At 43.6% G+C, this 17260-nt stretch overlaps 1 protein-coding gene across 1 annotated transcript in view; it reads right to left on the bottom strand.

Annotated features, from left to right (window-relative positions):
* The window catches only part of VWA8 (von Willebrand factor A domain containing 8), a 368026-nt gene that overhangs the window by 42965 nt on the left and 307801 nt on the right, over positions 1-17260 (bottom strand). The window contains exons 38-39 of the mRNA XM_007468612.1: positions 5332-5440; positions 1927-2083 (exon numbers count right to left, since the gene is read on the bottom strand). Coding sequence (XP_007468674.1) covers positions 1927-2083; positions 5332-5440 — 266 coding nt within the window. The remainder of the gene's footprint in view (positions 1-1926; positions 2084-5331; positions 5441-17260) is intronic.

Consider the following 17260-nt stretch of genomic DNA (forward strand, 5'->3'; position numbering starts at 1 on the left):
TAGAAAGCAACATTTTTCTGTGTGTTTTCTGTCTTTCTCAGGGTCTCCATGTGCTTTTATTTCATCTGCTCCTTTCTCAGCCCCTTGTCCATCTCCTCTGTATTTCAACCACCTTCCAGTATTCTTTCACGCGGACTTAGATTCTTCTCTGCAGCGCTTAGTAGAGGTGTCTGGTTTTCTCATTCCCTTCTCCACTTTTTCTCTTTCCTCCCTTATAGCCACTAAATTTAGTTGCCTTATTATTACAGATGCTCCTTACTTTCTTTCCCCTGTGGCGCGATGGTCCTTAATAGAACCAGATTCCTCACCCTTATCATGGAAATCAGAGAAGGGCTCGTGTGCTTCTAATCAAGCACTTACAGGTCCTTTTTTTTTCTCCCTGTGAACTCCTCTATCCATTTGTCCGCTTACACAAAAATTGAGACAGGACTTGTGAGGTTTTCAGCGTGGAAACAATAGGAACTCATCATTTGGGGAGGAGATGATGATGTGTATCTAATTATTTGGTTCTTTTCCTAAATAAATATTTATTGTTTATACGAAACGTAGAGCCATATTTTAATTCTAACAAGACCTTGTATTATAGGATTCCTCCCATCCTTTTTTGAGAAGTTTAAACTGCTTTCATTCCTAACATCGTGATTTGTCTTCATAGCCTCTCTGAGAGGAAGGGAGAGGGGAGTCACCATCAGAAGAACAAACTGACGCCCAGTGACAATAAATTAATTGTTTGAGGTCTCCGGGGAAGCCAGCAGAAGGGCTGGGAGTGACACTCTTGTCTTATCTACCTGTTGAGTACATGAGGGTCCTAAACCTTGCAGGCTTTCCTGAGGGTGTGGCAGGAGGGACCTGCATTTTTGTGTCCCCATTGTTCTGGACTGTTTACTTGCAGGATGTGTAAGCACAGCACGTAATGTAAAACCAGATGTCCTGCCCGGGAGGAATTTCGGAACTCACATACCCTGGAGTGTGCTTTTCCTGAACTGCACCCAGCGCCTTTCACTGAGCACAGCAGTGTGAATCTGCCTCCCAGACCACTGTCTATGCCCTCACTCCTGAAGGAGATCTTGCTGCTCCTTGGGTATTTTTCACTTTTAGCTGATGAACACATGTGGATGTCTAGTGAAAGCATCATGCGGATTCTTCTCATTTTTTAGATGGTTCCAATCAACGTGGCTCCGGATGGTTCCAGAACATCTGAAAGCTACAGGCTGGTTGGCCTGGATTTCAAGGCCTCCACCCACTGACAGGGCCTTCACAGTCAACCTCACTCCCCACCACCCCCAGCTGGTACCCTTTATTCTGCACAGGCGAGCTGGCTCTCTCTGCCATAGTCACTCTGCTCATCCTACCCTGGCGCCTCTGGTCCCTTGGTTTTCCCTTCCTGGAATGTCCAAATACTGGCTGAGCTCAGGCCTCACCTCACATCAGCCCACGAACCTTACCCTTCTGCACACTGCCGTACCACGTGACTTTAGCACTTAACCAGGGGCTGTGTGAGTGTGAGCGCCTGTGTGTACACTAGTCCTGTCTCCACGTGAATCTACAAGATTCCTGAGGGCAGGAAGGGACCATCATGCAGCATTATCTGAATTCCCTATGTGGCCTGGGAACAGATGTGGATGGAATGATCTGACCCTTAGTTTCTCCGAAAAGTATCTTTGGTTTTACTTTCTAACGCGCTCAAGCCCTTCCTCTGTAAGACCATATGTAATTAATACATTTAAAAGGGCCTGAGTAGAAAGGGTGGGAGATTATGTTCACTCGGCTGTCTCCACTGGGAGGGGGGTGGCTACGGATTTCCGTTTGTGGGTCCAAGTTGCTGCATGAGGAATAGAATCACACAAATTTGGGGTCTACTTGAGGGTCCACTGACATTTCACCACGGTGGCCGACACTGCTCCGCATGCAGTGGCGTCCACTCACCTCTGTTGAAACGCTCTCTGGCCCATCTCTCTCGCAGCTCTCTTCACCTCCTCAGGAACCGCATCTTTCTCAGCCTTAGAGACCTGGTACACTGCATGGCCTGCATCCAGCCGGTAAGGACCTCCTTTGCCGCCCAGACCTGCAGTGTCTCTTCCCCCTGGGAGGAAACCAGAAAGTCCAGGTGATTAGTCTGATCCAGATCACAAAACAGAAGTCAGATCATGGCTTTAAGGCAGTCCTGTGCAGTATATTAATTGTACTTAACTAGTAATTAAATATTCAAGTGACTTTCTTCTGGAAACACAGGGCATCCCCCTATCAAGGACGCTTTCTTCACCATCCAGCCAATCCCACACAGATTTCAGGGCTCAGTCCAAATTCCATGACCCCTCACCTGATGACTCTACCTCACAGGGATCAATACTCCTATGCACTATCTGTTATTCTTTAAAATTCATTTTTCTTCTCTTGTCACCGATAGTGTGAATGGGATTATATTTTACATATCTTTGTAGCTCTGTACCTATAAGAGGCTTGAACATCATAAATACTTAGTATATATTTGTTAATTCGGTGAACGACACTCCTCTTGCCTCACATGTAACCTCATTTTTCCTTAAAATAAAAGAAAGATGACCAGGCTATCGATCCTGTTTCCTCTGTTTTGCAAATGATAAAAATAATGCACAGAGAGGTTAAGTCACCTACTCATGACCTCGTATCAGTGCATGAGCCAAGATTAGAAGCCAATTATTATACTAACTTTGACTTTTAGCTTAGAATAATAGACAACAGATAAACATTGCCAGCTTCAGGACAGTTTTAAAATACAAACCCAAGTTTACATGCTTGAAAAGGAGCATTATGTAATATTGTAAAACTTTTAATGTAAAATTAAATGCCTAGAAGATGAGGTAGGTAATATTATAAGAAGTGGTGAGAATTTGGCTAACTAGAGAAGACTTGTCTTGTCTAAATACATTCAAATTCATATTATTTTAAAACACTGCATTGACCCCCAAAATACATATATTGGCTAGACTGGCTAGATATTTGGCCCCTGGGCTACCAGTTTATTACCCCTGCTTTATAATGATTAAAATATTAGTAATCAGTTTCTTTTGTTCATTCACAAATAACTTGGGAACTTAGAAGAGAATCCAATATTGGAGGGGCAGCATAATATTGAATATTATATCATAGTATAGTATAGTATAGTATAGTAGTATTATATAGTACAGTATTCTATAGTTAAGTCAGACTGCCTGAGTTTGAATCCTGGTTCCAATGCACCAGTCATGGGTCCTTGACAGAAGTTCCTTAACTTCTCTGTAGCTCAGTCTCATCACCTGTAAAATGGGGGTACTAATATTATTTACTTCATGGGATTGTCATGCGGCTAAAATGCTCAGAACAGTATATGGCACAAAATAAGAGCTCTATAAGTGACTGCTCTTACTATTATTTACACAACTACCAGTCACATAGAATGAGGTCATTTCTAAGTTTCAGAAAGTGGAAATTTTGAAACTTTTTAGGCTTTGGTTAAATTATGCTACATTTTTCTTTTCTCCCTTGAAGGATAAGTTAAAAGCAAGAACTCAGCATACTCGGCTTCCCTTATAAAAGTCCAGGTAGGTCATTTCCTTTTGGGAAATACCATGAGAACAGCCTATTAATTATAGTATATTTATCCTTTGATTCCAGCACATCTTATTTCATTTTTATTTAGAAATCGCTGGTGGAAAATTCCGTCTTGGATGTGTGTGATTCCTGGCTGTCACTCGTGGACGGCCTATAGGTGGAGGGGATTGGTAATTGGACAATGATGGAGAGATACAGAGTCAGGTTTCTGGGACCTGACTCCCTTCCTCCTGGAGGTATGGGTGGGTCATGAATTAGAGCTTAAAAGTTCAAGGGCGCCGAGATGACATCGTTTTTGGTGAAACGAGGAAAGGACCCACAACCATTTAGGGGCTGGTGTGAGTGATGGACAGCATGGGAAAGCACGGTCCCTTGGCAAAGTCATACGGGGTTGGAGAGGGCATGAGGACAGAGTTCTTCACGTCCTCCACTTCCAAGAGGCTTTAATTTGAACTTCTTAAATGAAAATGCTTGCCAGAGAGTCCAGACTTCAAGGCATAATCTTGAAGCTAACCTTGAACATCCTAAATCTGTTAAGATAAGAGGGAGAGAGGCAATGGACGGGTTCTGATGACGAAGAAGTAATCAAATGAGTTGTTGGGTCAGAGCTCAGTTCAATATAGAGAATTCTGAGGGAAGACAGTGACAAAGAAAAAAAAAATTGCAGCAAAAGAGCCTTGATAAATTGAAAAATAAAGGCTGGGGGAAGCAAAAGCAGGGTCTTCAGCCTGGACAGATACGTGAGCTAGTAGACACAAGCTGAATAACAAGTGAGAACGTCCGCTCCAGAAAAGCCTGCTGCTGGGAAACCTGCAACTGGTCAGCTCGTCCCACAATGCATTCCACATGGATTAAATCTTGCTGGCTTGACACTAACTTCCAGATCAAAGGACATTTCTCAAAATATCCTCTCTTTCAAGCTGATGCTTGATTAATAAACAGAGCAGGCAAGGAGTCCACAGGTCGATTTGATAGCACATTGTCCGAACACAGAAACCCATTTCCTCCCGAGGCTGTCAAGGCCAAGAGGCACAGACCAACCTCAGGGAAGGTGAAGAACCGAGCTCATGCCAGCACCGCTCATGGCCGTGATAAGATCAGACAGTGCGCACACAGTCTGGCCCTGTTCCTGCGGCTCTGCAGATGTGTCTGCTCCAGCTGCCGCAGAGGAAAGAGGAAAGCAGCAGCTGTGGGAACAATGCTCTCTTCGGGCAGCCAAGAGGAAGGAGTGGACCCCAGTCATCGGTTCAGACCACAACCACCCCTCTTATCTCAAAACCCTGCATCCTCAACATGTGCACTTCTGAGATGTGAAGGACCGGGACCATTTCTTTTCAAAGTCAGCTGGTCAAGAAAGAATGTACAGTCGATTTCTGGCATGATTCCCAAGGGCATGGAATTTAAAAGAGGGGATTAACACTTTTAATGAATACATTCTTCATGCCAGGTCTCGAGCTCAGCGCTTTACAATCATAATCTCATTGAATCCTCATCACAAGCTTGTGAGGCAGTTAATATTATGCCCCTGTTATGGATGAGGCAACCCTGGGAGGACCAGAACGGTCTTAGGTCAGAGGGTAGCAGAGTCTGCGGGATTCCAAATGCCAGGGTTTTTCCGTGTCTTGATGTCATGCTGGGACAGAGGGCAAAGGCACACTCCAGCCGACTAACAGGGGAGAGCCTTCTTGGGGCTGCTGTGATGTCCACAAGGGCTTGTGAAGTCTCTGGAAGCCTGACCCAGGAGAATGCCACGCTACGAACCTGTGCCACCAGCCCAAGTATTGCCGCCCACATGTGGCATGTTGTCTGGGTCCTCCTTGCCGTGTTTGGGGGAACTCACGTCTTCACCGCTCTCTCTGTTGATTGTTATCTAAAAATGAAGAAATAAGACATTATCATTCTCCGTGACCAACACCAGGCGCTGCAGGACAGAAAGAAGAATTGTTTCCCCCTAAGTCCTTAAGGTATGGCGTAACCTCAGGCCACGGGACACAACAGATGCTGTTAGTGTCTGGCAAAAGTTTCACCGGATTTTACATCCATTTAGTTGGGAAGGAGACAAGTTTAATTTTAAAAAATATTCTTTAAAGAAAAGGTGCTGGAATGGGTTACAGCTTCAGAATTCTTCTAGCGCAGAGTATGCCTTGAGCATTTACATAAAGAACAAGACCCACCGGAAGCAGGGGAAATGGATCTCACCAGAGACTGACTGAGAGTGCTCTCCATGGTTTAAAAGGATCACTACCCAGCTGGTCCAGCCGAGTCACAGCAGATATACATTTACCTATTTAATTTTCCAAGAAATCGCATTGCTCAGAGAAATGCCACTTTATATAAAATATGTGGAAAAGAAAAACAGAAAATGTATCTTTGTGTGCTTCAGTGATATATGCTATACACACAGACACTGAAAATTGCTTATTTATTTCCTGGACCCACTCTAATTTTATTATGGTATTTATAGCTCTCCTAGTTCATCTCAATTTTGAAACTGGATTAACTATTCCTGCAAATCAAACAGAATACGCAGCACTAGCTTTCCTCTTAGAGAGCCTGTGGCTCATTCATTGGTCCTTAATTTAATTCGGCACAGATTCACCAAAAGGACTGATAACCACGCAGGAATTCCATCCTAGCAGTCAGCTCAGTAGATATTACTCCACAATGAAAAGAACTCGAAGCAGCCACATCCATGTGCCCTAGGAGCCTGCTCCCAAATACAATGATTTTCAAGGCAGACCAGATCGAACATTTATTTATTTGTTCAAATAACACTTAAGGAGAAATGTATTGGCAAGACTTCACTTGAACTACCATGGGGCCAACAAAAGCCATGGAGGATTGGTCACTGTCCTCAAATTGCTTACAGCGGAACAGGAGAGCCTGCAAATAGACCTGTAGCATGATGCCAGGTCAGTCTTGAGAGTTGACCCAATCCCTGTTAGTAAGTGGACTTTTCATTCTGGATGTTGGGATTAACGAAGATAGGTAGATAATTTAAGCCCTTTGCAAATAAAATGGCTATTAAGAACGAATTCAACCTAACTTCCATTGTCTTATGTCTGGATTAGTTCATTTCAAATGTTATGACATCGTAAAGAGATTTTAAGTAACCAGATCTTTCTACCCTTAGCTTTGGCATCATTAACAGAGTTTTTGCCATAACTTCAGCATGCTTTAAAATTTTGCAGCCAGGACATGACAATTGATATGAATTCCACACATATAATCATGCTCGAAAAAGTGGGTGAAAATAATTTTTTCCTCTTTTTAAAAATTAAACTATGCAGAATAGCTAGCAACATTTAGAGAACAAATAAGCATTTAAAATACTGTCCCCCAAACTTGCCACCACTTTCCAGCTTTTCTAGAGGCAGTGTAAGAGATAATCAGTAAATTAAAATATGTATACTGACTATGAGAATTCCAGACCAGCGCTAACCAAGAAAATTTTCTGTGTTGATGGAAATATATATAACTGAGATGTCTAACATGGTAGCTTTTAGCCCAATGTGGCTATTGAGTACTCGAGGATGTGATTTTTAAGTTTTATTTAATTAACTAAAATTTAAGTTTAAATTACATGTAGCCAAGCAGGTATCTCACCAGACAGCACAGCACAAGGACAAGCTTGCCTCAGCCCGGGAGATAATGTTTGGTTATCTTAGCAGTATCTTATAGATGTTTCCCGTGAGAAATGAGAAAAACAAGAAAGATTTCAAAATTGCGATAGAGTTTTATTCTGTTGTTATTTTAAGAAATCTACAGAAAAGTTACGACTACAGTCTGACTTTTTTTTAAACAAATATAATGGAACTTACATATGGAAATACATTTATTATAATAAGATGGTAAGCTTATTTTTCATACATAAAGACACATTTATTAAAATAATGCTGCTCAAAACACTTCTGGACTGTTTCTGGAAGGATCTGCAGAATCCACAGCAGATTCTATTTGAATATCTTTAATGGTGGCCATTTTGTATTCTTTAAAAATAGATTTGATATTTAATAAATAGCTAAAGGATACTTGGAGCCGATTTCTGGTATGAGCTATTTGCTGATTTGCTTTGTACCGTTTGGAAAGTCAATTAACTTCTCTGGGCCTCAACCTTCTCATCAGAAACTAAGTGGGTTCAACTAAATAATTTCTCCCATTCCACCTAACATTGACATGCTCTAGCTGATTCAACGATTCAAAATGTGGTAAATAAGGGACGTTAGTCAAAACCAGGCGCAATTATATAATAATGAGACTAGTTTGCTTTATAAGAGTTGTGATACTCCTACAGGCCAATTCTTAAAGAGGAAGTTCCAAAAATGGTCTGAGCAATGACAGCATTATTGGAATAACTGTTCTGAACACCTTTCCTCACTTTAGGGTATGTGTGTGTGTATACTATTTATTAAAAATAAATAAAAGAATGGATAAACAACAAGGTCCTACTGTATAGCACAAAGAACTATATTCAATATCCTGAGATAAACCATAATGGAAAGGAATATAAAAAAAGAATGTATATATATGTACTTTGCTGTACAGCAGAAATTAACACATTGTAAATCAACTATGCTTCAATAAAAAATAAATACATGAATAAATAAATAAAAGAACCTCAGAAGAGGTATAGAAAGCAAAGTCCTATGTGTCTAGTAACTTTACTTTCATCAAAAATCAATCTCCCTCAGACATTTCACGACAATTCAGTTATTCTGCTGTAAGAGAACAGCAAAAGAAAAAGCCTGTCAAATAGCCCCCGTCAGCTACCTCCAAAATCACACTCTTAAAATTGCAAAGGCACCTCTAATGGGCCTTCAGGGAGGCAGAAAATTTGCTATGAACTTTCTGGGCAGAAAGGAACTGGTGTGCTCTTTACCACCTGTGTGTCTTCCAGGCCATCTGCTGGGGAATGGCATGGCTCACAAGTCAGCCCCACACCAACCCCGAATGGGAGTCTAGAGATGTTTCAAAATTGACAAATGCTTGACAAAAACAATCATCGGCCCAAACCTGATTTATTCCAGAGAAACACATACCATAAAATTCCAAGGATACTTACTTAAAAGCGAGGCATTTGGGGAGTTTATCTAATTCTGTGTCATTTTATGAATGCCATTATACTCACACGAGTCTATTTCTCTAGGTGGATGGGAGGAACTCACCTGACAAACGGTTTCCAAAGCATTTTAGGGAGTCTCTTACGTGAATTGACAATGATTCATAAAAGTTACAAGGCAGGAAGTCTAGGACAGTCCAACGCAGGACAGAAACTGGAACAGATACTAGGGTAGGCCTATTATTTGAGGAAGCTTGTTTCCTAGGGACAGAGGATTCTATAGAGACTCTGGCCATTCAGAAAGTTGACAAACTGCTGAATTCTTTGAAGGATGTGTTGCGAAGGACTTGGAATGCATTTCCTTCGAGGGTTGGTTTCATCTAGAAAGAGCTCAAGTGAGTCAATCCAGTTACTGAAATAGACCCTACTGTATTCACTTAAATGGGTCAAAATTTTTCCTAAACCACAAAGTACTGTGGACTCTTACCAACTGTTGATGCAAATGGATGCACATGCTAAGGCCTTTGACGTGTTTCTCACTCACAGCTGACCCAACCTACTTCCTTTCAGATAAGCGTGCTATAATCATAAGAACTGTTGTCCTCTTTCAGATGAATCAAAATGGAAAAAACATGGAGCTTGTAAATTATAACTCATAAAAATGTCCCAGAGTAAAGCAACCCAAAGCCAGAGCAGGGAAGGGACATGACTCATGAAAGCCCTTCTAGGCAAGGCCCATATATTTCAGGCTCCTCCTCAAACTCATGATTTTTAAAAACCATCAGTAAAATGACATAAATAGCCAGAATACAATCTTGGAGGGAAAGTTAGTTCTTGGAGGACTGACTGGACAACACAGCTTATTCTTATTTTCCAACTGGAGACTAGGTGTGGCACAGCAGATGCTTCTAGCTGCCTCCCCAACGTCCACTCCCTGTTTCTCCTTTTTAAACAGAGGTCAGATCCACCACGGTTACCTGGGATGAAGCCCGGCCACTCCATTCCCCTCTGCCAGTAATCGATCTAGGGGAAGGTAGGCGACCTGAGATGTAAGAAAATCAGGAGGTTTCCGGGAAAGATTTTCCTCTCATGTCAAGAGCTCTTTCATCGCCCTGGACGGACCGCCCTCCCCTCCCCTGCAACATACATGCGCTTGCTGCCTTGGCACACGGCGTGAGAATGTGATGCTTAGTGCTGTGGTCTCCATCTGGTGACCATGTGGCAATAAGAAGGTGGCAAACGGGAGGATGGAGGAGGCTATGTCCCTGATGACACCGCTGAGCTGCTGACCCAGCCATGGAGTCACTTGCTTCTGGTCTTCTACATCAGCAAAAAACAAATGTCCTTAGTTTAAGGTACTGTGAGTTGGATTTTCTGCTACTTGGGGTCTACTGCATGCAAACTAATTGATTCATTCATTACAGGATGAATGAGAGGCAGCAGGGCAGAAGCCACGGTCTTGATCTTTGGAGGATGTCCTACTTTGAGAAGATGTGCTTTAAATTTTCTGACATCGAAAACTGCCATAATAATATCAGTACAGTTGCCTACAATTTGATGATTAGCAGGCAATTCAATGCATTCACTCATCCATTTTCTTATTCAAACATTTCTGTGTATGTTTATGGCACATTTACTACTCACTGAGATAATGGAGATAACATGTAACAGGATCTTTGCTTCCAGGAGGATGTTTTATAAAGTGGAACAAAGTCACAGCACAGGGTAATACAGACCATAATAAGGTACTGAATACATCTGCCTAAAAGATTATGGTCTGAGGTTATTCTTATTCTATGATAGAAAGTTAGAAATTTCTATCATAGATACAATGAAAGTCACATAACATGACCCTAGGAATGATGGTCTTTCATATGAAGACAGCTTGTTTAAAAAACAAAACAAAACAAAAAACCTTACCCAGTTTTTATAAACAACATGCAGCTAATACAATGATAACGCATGACAAAAATACCATTGTCCATAGGCAGTTTCTATGTGTCCCAATTTCAATCTCTGGCAAAGCCATCAAGTAAGTAGTTTATCTCCAGTTTTTCCCTGGCTGGTGGCAACATTCGCTTTCAAATATTCAATAACTTCCTGCCCTCTTTAAACCCTCCTAGTTCTTAAAAAGCAGGGGATGGGGCTTCCCTGGTGGCGCAGTGGTTGGGAGTCCGCCTGCCGATGCAGGGGACACGGGTTCGTGCCCCGGTCCGGGAGGATCCCACATGCCGCGGAGTGGCTGGGCCCGTGAGCCATGGCTGCTGAGCCTGTGCGTCCAGATCCTGTGCGTCTGGAGCCTGTGCTCCGCAACGGAAGAGGCCACAACAGTGAGAGGCCTGCGTACCGCAAAAGAAAAAAGCAGGGGATGATCTGATTTTCGATCATTAATATTATAAAATTATTCTGTAGCTGATATTCATTTGCACTAAATAATTAACCCAAAGGGCATTCACACTGTAAGTGCCCTTGATTGGGAAATAAAGTCCTCTTTCCTTTGTTTGAGGTGGGGGACAGGGTAGTGAGTTGGCACGGGGCACGCTAGGCCTGTTCCCTGGCCCTGAAGACAAATGCTTATAAGGCGATTGTGGTGTTACAGGTGAGAGGCAGAAGGGACGGTCTGTGGCTTGTCCCAGAGCGGCTCTTGCCCTGATGGAGTGGGTGGAGCCTCTGGCTCAGAAAGGACTCCTGTTCTTTCTCATAGGCTTCTTCAAGTCGACCAGCAGCCCTCCCTCCTGACTTCGGGGACCTTTTGCCCATCTCCCCAGACTCAACCTAATTCTGTCTACTGTCCCCCTTTCTGCGTGAACACTCCTAGAGATGATGCATACTTTGTTTTCTGGCACAAGTGATGTGCTTGGTAAATATTTTAAAGTATTTGAAACCGTGACCGCAAACACCCTCCTTCTTCTATCTGATGTGATGTTCTGGAATACATCCCTATGTGCATCCTATGTTATTTCTCTATCCGTGTTTATAGTTTCTTTTTTTTCTTTCTTTCTTTTTTTTTTTTTTTGCGGTACACGGGCCCCTCACTGTTGTGGCCTCTCCCGTTGCAGAGCACAGGCTCCGGACGCACAGGCTCAGCGGCCATGGTTCACAGGCCCAGCCGCTCCGCGGCATGTGGGATCTTCCCGGACCGGGGCACGAACCCGTGTCCCCTGCATCGGCAGGCGGACTCTCAACCACTGCGCCACCAGGGAAGCCCCGTGTTTATAGTTTCTGACAAAGATCTTCCTCACTGGAATGACTCTTTTCACTCAGTCCATTACTATGCAACAAAAACCCCCAGTCTGATGAAAATGAACAATGCTTTATAGATTTCACAGACTTGGGCTAACAGGAGGGCAAAACACCAACTTATGAATATTTTACTTTACCTTTTATTATCGGACAGTAGTGCTTGGCACAGTGGCTTATACCTACGTCCTTGAACATAATAGATGCTTAATAAATATGTATTATACGCATGTGTAAGAGGCAGCTTGGCAACAGAATGTAAGAGTTTCATCTTCTGAGTACTATCCTCTCCACGATAAGCTGTTGGCTGGGTGTCTGCTGGGACTCTCTTCCCGCTCTTTCCTGCCAGCTCATAATTGGCAAACAGCACGGCAGTGCTCAGCCATTGGTCAGCAGACAGTCATCTTCTAACAGAGGCAGGAAACACATGGCCCCATTGGCTCTGCGTTGTTCTTAAATCCTGATCCGGCTCAGCTTGACTCTGATCCCTACCACGGCCTCAGCTCAGTTTCTGGGGACCCGTCGGGCCGGGGCTGACTCCCTGCTGTCGAGTCTATGGGTAGCTGCCTCTCTCCTGCTCTCTGGTCCAGACAGAGCTGTTGGAATGTCTGCCCAAAATAAAATGGTCTGGCTGCATAATCCATCCATCCCCCCACGTCTCACTTTACTTAGAGGTCTTTATTTATTCATCTTTCTTCTGTTTAAATAGAAATAGGAACAAAAGATGAACAAGACTTTCAGAAAATCTAAGGATACAGAATGTAGATAATGGAATCAAGAGAATAGTTCATGGGTTAAGATGGTATAAGTACAAACAAATCTTTAAGGGAAAACAAATGTTGTTATCATCATGTGTAGGTGATTGCCAAAAACACAGGTTAAAAAAACCACAGGGCTTCCCTGGTGGCGCAGTGGGTGACAGTCTGCCTGCCGATACGGGGGACACGGGTTCGTGTCCCGGTCTGGGAAGATCCCACATGCCGCGGAGCGGCTGGGCCCGTGAGCCATGGCCGCTGAGCCTGTGCGTCCGGAGCCTGTGTTCCGCAACGGGAGAAGCCACAACAGTGAGAGGCCGCGTACCGCAAAAAAAAAAAAAAAAAAAAAACCCACAAATAATTGGCATGTTTACTGGCACGGACAAGCACCCCTCCTGCTGTCACTGGACAGGTTGAGTATTCTAAACATTCTCACAAAACAACTGCTAATTAAATTCCGAGACGTTGGACGCAGGGCAAACTGTCAGGTCTTTATATATTCTACCTTTTCTATTTTGCCTCTTTTATTTTCCAGAGACTTCAAAAGGTTAACATTCAACGCTAGAGTAAATTCAAGCCCGGCCATGAGACCTCCAAAGCCGAAGAAAAGGTTGGCGATGCAAGGCCACTTCTACTACGACAGAGTATGCAAATGTTTTGGTTTTGTTATATACAAGGTGGATCTGGCAAGAGACATCTACTGCCACGTGCTTTATTATTGAAGCTAAATGATCTCTCCTGGCGTTTCCTGGCCAGGTGATTTCAGTCTCATACCCAACCCTTGTGCTCCTCCCAGAACACAAAACCTACTTGGCAGCTTTTATTTTTTTTGCGGTACGCGGGCCTCTCACTGTTATGGCCTCTCCCGTTGCGGAGCGCAGGCTCCGGACGCGCAGGCTCAGCGGCCATGGCTCACGGGCCCAGACGCTCCGCGGCATGTGGGATCCTCCCGGACCGGGGCACGAACCCATGTCCCCTGCATCGGCAGGCGGACTCTCAACCACTGCGCCACCAGGGAAGCCCATACGTGGCAGTTTTAAAAACTATTGTGTTTTCCCTGTCAACAGAATTCTCTGAGGTGCTAAGTGTAGCTAGGAAAAGGAAGGGTGGGTAGAAAAGCCATCCTACCACTAGGGTGGGGAGAAGTAAAAGGGGGTTTTAATAAGACCCAGGTTCTAAAAATTCTTGAAAGCACTGAGCACAACTCCATGCAAACACATTTAGCGTGGGGGAATTCTTTTCTGAAAATAGGAATGCTAACTGGACAAGTTATCATAGCATCCCCCCCATGGAGAGGTATCTCCATCATCAAACATTGGCAAATGGTTTTCCGTTTTGTTTATGCAAAAGTCAGGTTATGTCACCAGCCATCATTTCTTCCAGTTATTCTTCATACCATTGTTGGTTCATTATCTCAGACTCTGAATGTTTATGAAGTCATTGTCTACTGATGTTTACCCTGGGTTTCCTCAACCATTTCCTCAAGGCACATGGAGTTCTTGTAAAACCTGTGTTTTCACATCGAGCGAGACAGTCTTCCTTTGCTTCCAGGAGGCCCAGCATTCTCCCACACTTGTTTTTTTCCCCAATTTTTATCGGAGTATAGTGGATTTACAATGTTGTGTTAGTTTCAGGTGTACAGCAAAGTGAATCAGTTATACATAAACATATATCTATTCCTTTTTTGTTTTTGATTCTTTTCCCACATAAGCCATTACAGAGTACTGAGTAGAGTTCCCTGCGCTATACAGCAGGTTCTTATTAGTTATCTGTTTTATATATAGTAGTGTGTATATGTCAATCCCAATCTCCCAATTTATCCCTCCCCCCGTTATCCCCTGGTCTCCCACACTTTTTGACAACCATGATGAGTCAAAACTATTAACCAGAATACAAAACACGAGGCCGTAGAGAAATAAGCCATATGCACTGCACATACACAGAGCTCGAGAGAATGTGGTATGTCACTCACCGGCTGAGAGCAATTACGGTTCTGTGTTCTAAGCTCACTGGGTGCGGGGCCCTTCCAGGCTGCTGAATTAGCTCAAATGGACTGAGAGTGTAAAACACCACTTAGCGTGTGGGCAAAATACATAAACTGAATAACTAGAAAGTATGCATTTACTGTATGCATACATGCACATACATTTTTTTTTTTTTTTTTTTGCAGTACGCGGGCCTCTCCCGTTGCGGAGCACAGGCTCCGGACGCGCAGGCTCAGCGGCCATGGCTCACGGGCCCAGCCGCTCCGCGGCACATGGGATCTTCCCAGACCGGGGCACAAACCCGTGTCCCCTGCATCGGCAGGCGGACTCTCAACCACTGCGCCACCAGGGAAGCCCATGCACATACATTTTTAAAGAAAATATTTCTTTAAGTGATAAAAAATCAGTGCTACGGGCTGTGCACTGGAAAATGTGGCCACATATATAAAGTGGCATCAGTTCTACACTGTGAACATCCAGAGGGCAGGACTGGGACTTATTCTTTGTTAACAGCTTTAGCACCTGGTCTTTGCATATCGCAGAAGCTCAGTAAATGTGTGGTGAATAAGTGAACGGCTGCATGACAGGCACTGCCTCTGTGGCCATTCCAAAGCTGCAGAATGGCTCCAGCGGGGTATATGCCACCAAGAATATATGGAAGCCTGATAACTGCTCTCCTGGAACCGAAGGAGGCAAACTGGAAAGCAGGAAATTTTGGGAGAGGAGAAAAGAATACCACTGGGTTTTGCTTTGCAAGATATTCTTTGAATTTTAGATCGTGAAGTCGCTTTATGAGCAACAAACTTAGAACACTAAATACCAGAGGGTAAAGCTCTTTAATGAAATTTAGGCCATAGTTATAAGACAGAAATTATGTTATGTATCACTGATATTGAGCTACATGGTAATTAGACACAAACGATTCCTAGAATGATTGTAATTGGTGAGGGGTTTATATAATAAAACATAAGTGAGTTTGTCATTTTTCTCTTTTGTGTGAGTTCTCCAGTTTCTTCAACAGTGTGACTCTGCCTGTTTCCTGTTTACACCCTGGAACTCACACTCCTTACAGGACAGAGCCCCGGCTGCCCTCCCAGCGAGTTCCCTCTGCATTTTGTCTCGCGTGGCTCGCCCCCTCTCCCTGGGCCCCAACCCCACTCATCTCGCTCCGTGTCCCCATCTGAGGACTCCAGATGTGAAGCTGTGTATGTGTGGCCGTGACCTGGCCACCTGGCAATGAAACGGGTCATCGGAGGGAAGAGGAGAGAACGTAAGACAAAGTACAGAGACCCTAACTTAACCTGGGGCCCTGGGGCTGAAGTGGGGTGAGCGAGTGGCAGCCAGACTTCCCCTGCGTCCTCCCAGTGTCTGTGCTAACTTCTGTGGTGTGACTCTAATGCTGTATGACACTTAGGAATATTTTCATCCTGTCCCCTTCCACTGACATCACGTACCCCAGTTGCTAACACAGTGTAGTGTTCTAGTTGTGCAGCTGAGCACAGTAGCTTATCAGAACCCTGGTTTTAAGAAACATGCTTTATACCCCACTTCCGACTTATTTTGACGTCTTAATGTCATTTTTAGGGATGAGTAAGTTTACTGTAGATAGAGAATGAGGTCAGGCCTCTGTAAGAGACAGATTTTTTTTTTTTTTTTTTTTGCTGTACGCGGGCCTCTCACTGCCGTGGCCTCTCCCATTGTGGAGCACAGGCTCCGGACGTGCAGGCTCAGCGGCCATGGCTCACAGGCCCAGCCGCTCCGCGGCATGTGGGATCTTCCTGGACCGGGGCACGAACCCGTGTCCCCTGCATCGGCAGGCGGACTCCCAACCACTGCGCCACCAGGGAAGCCCAAGAGACAGATTTTAAATGAAAGAAAGTGCCTGAGAGGAATTAAGTAGTGTTTCAGAGGAGGGTGGTACGCAGCAGAGTGAGGACTGGCCTGGCAGCTGAAGCCGGATTTCAGCCCAGTGTGGCCCCTCACTTGCTGTGTGATGCTGAGCAAACCATTCAACCTTTCTGGGCCTTAGTTTTACTCATTTTCAAAGTGAAAAACCAGACTAAATTCTTTCTAGTTCTAAATTCTTTACACAGGCATCCTTATCTACATTTACTTTGATCCTAGTTTATAGGAAATAAGAGCTGTCATGGAAATCAATTTGAGTAAAATAAAAGATAAGTGTAAAGAATATTTTGATATAATCATGTAAAAGTTTGGTTTTTCTTCAAATTGATTCACTAAGACTACACTTAAAAAATTTTTTTTTGAGAGGCAGCTCGATGTCATGGAAAAAAGCATTTTACTGGAAATTAGAAGACTGGCTTTTGATCTTGGTTCTGGTACTAACTGGTGAAATGGTTTTGGCCAAAGTTACTTATCTCCTCTTAGCTTTCTTTACCTGAAAATCAAGGGGCATGACTGGCAGAAATGTAATTTAAGTACACTACATGATTTTTCTGGTTGATACTCATCACAATATGAACGCTGGTTTAACCAAAATCCCAGTACAAATTATTGAGAGGATGTGTAAATCATATAGCGGGGGTAGGGAGATGTTAACTGTGTATCATACAGTAGGGATGGGAAAGTGAAAGTGAGCTTAATCTTTTATATATATATATATATATATATATATATATATATATTTGGAG

This window comes from Lipotes vexillifer, unplaced genomic scaffold (genome assembly GCF_000442215.2).
Source record: "Lipotes vexillifer unplaced genomic scaffold, Lipotes_vexillifer_v1.1 scaffold479, whole genome shotgun sequence".
In the NCBI taxonomy this organism is placed as follows: domain Eukaryota; kingdom Metazoa; phylum Chordata; class Mammalia; order Artiodactyla; family Lipotidae; genus Lipotes; species Lipotes vexillifer.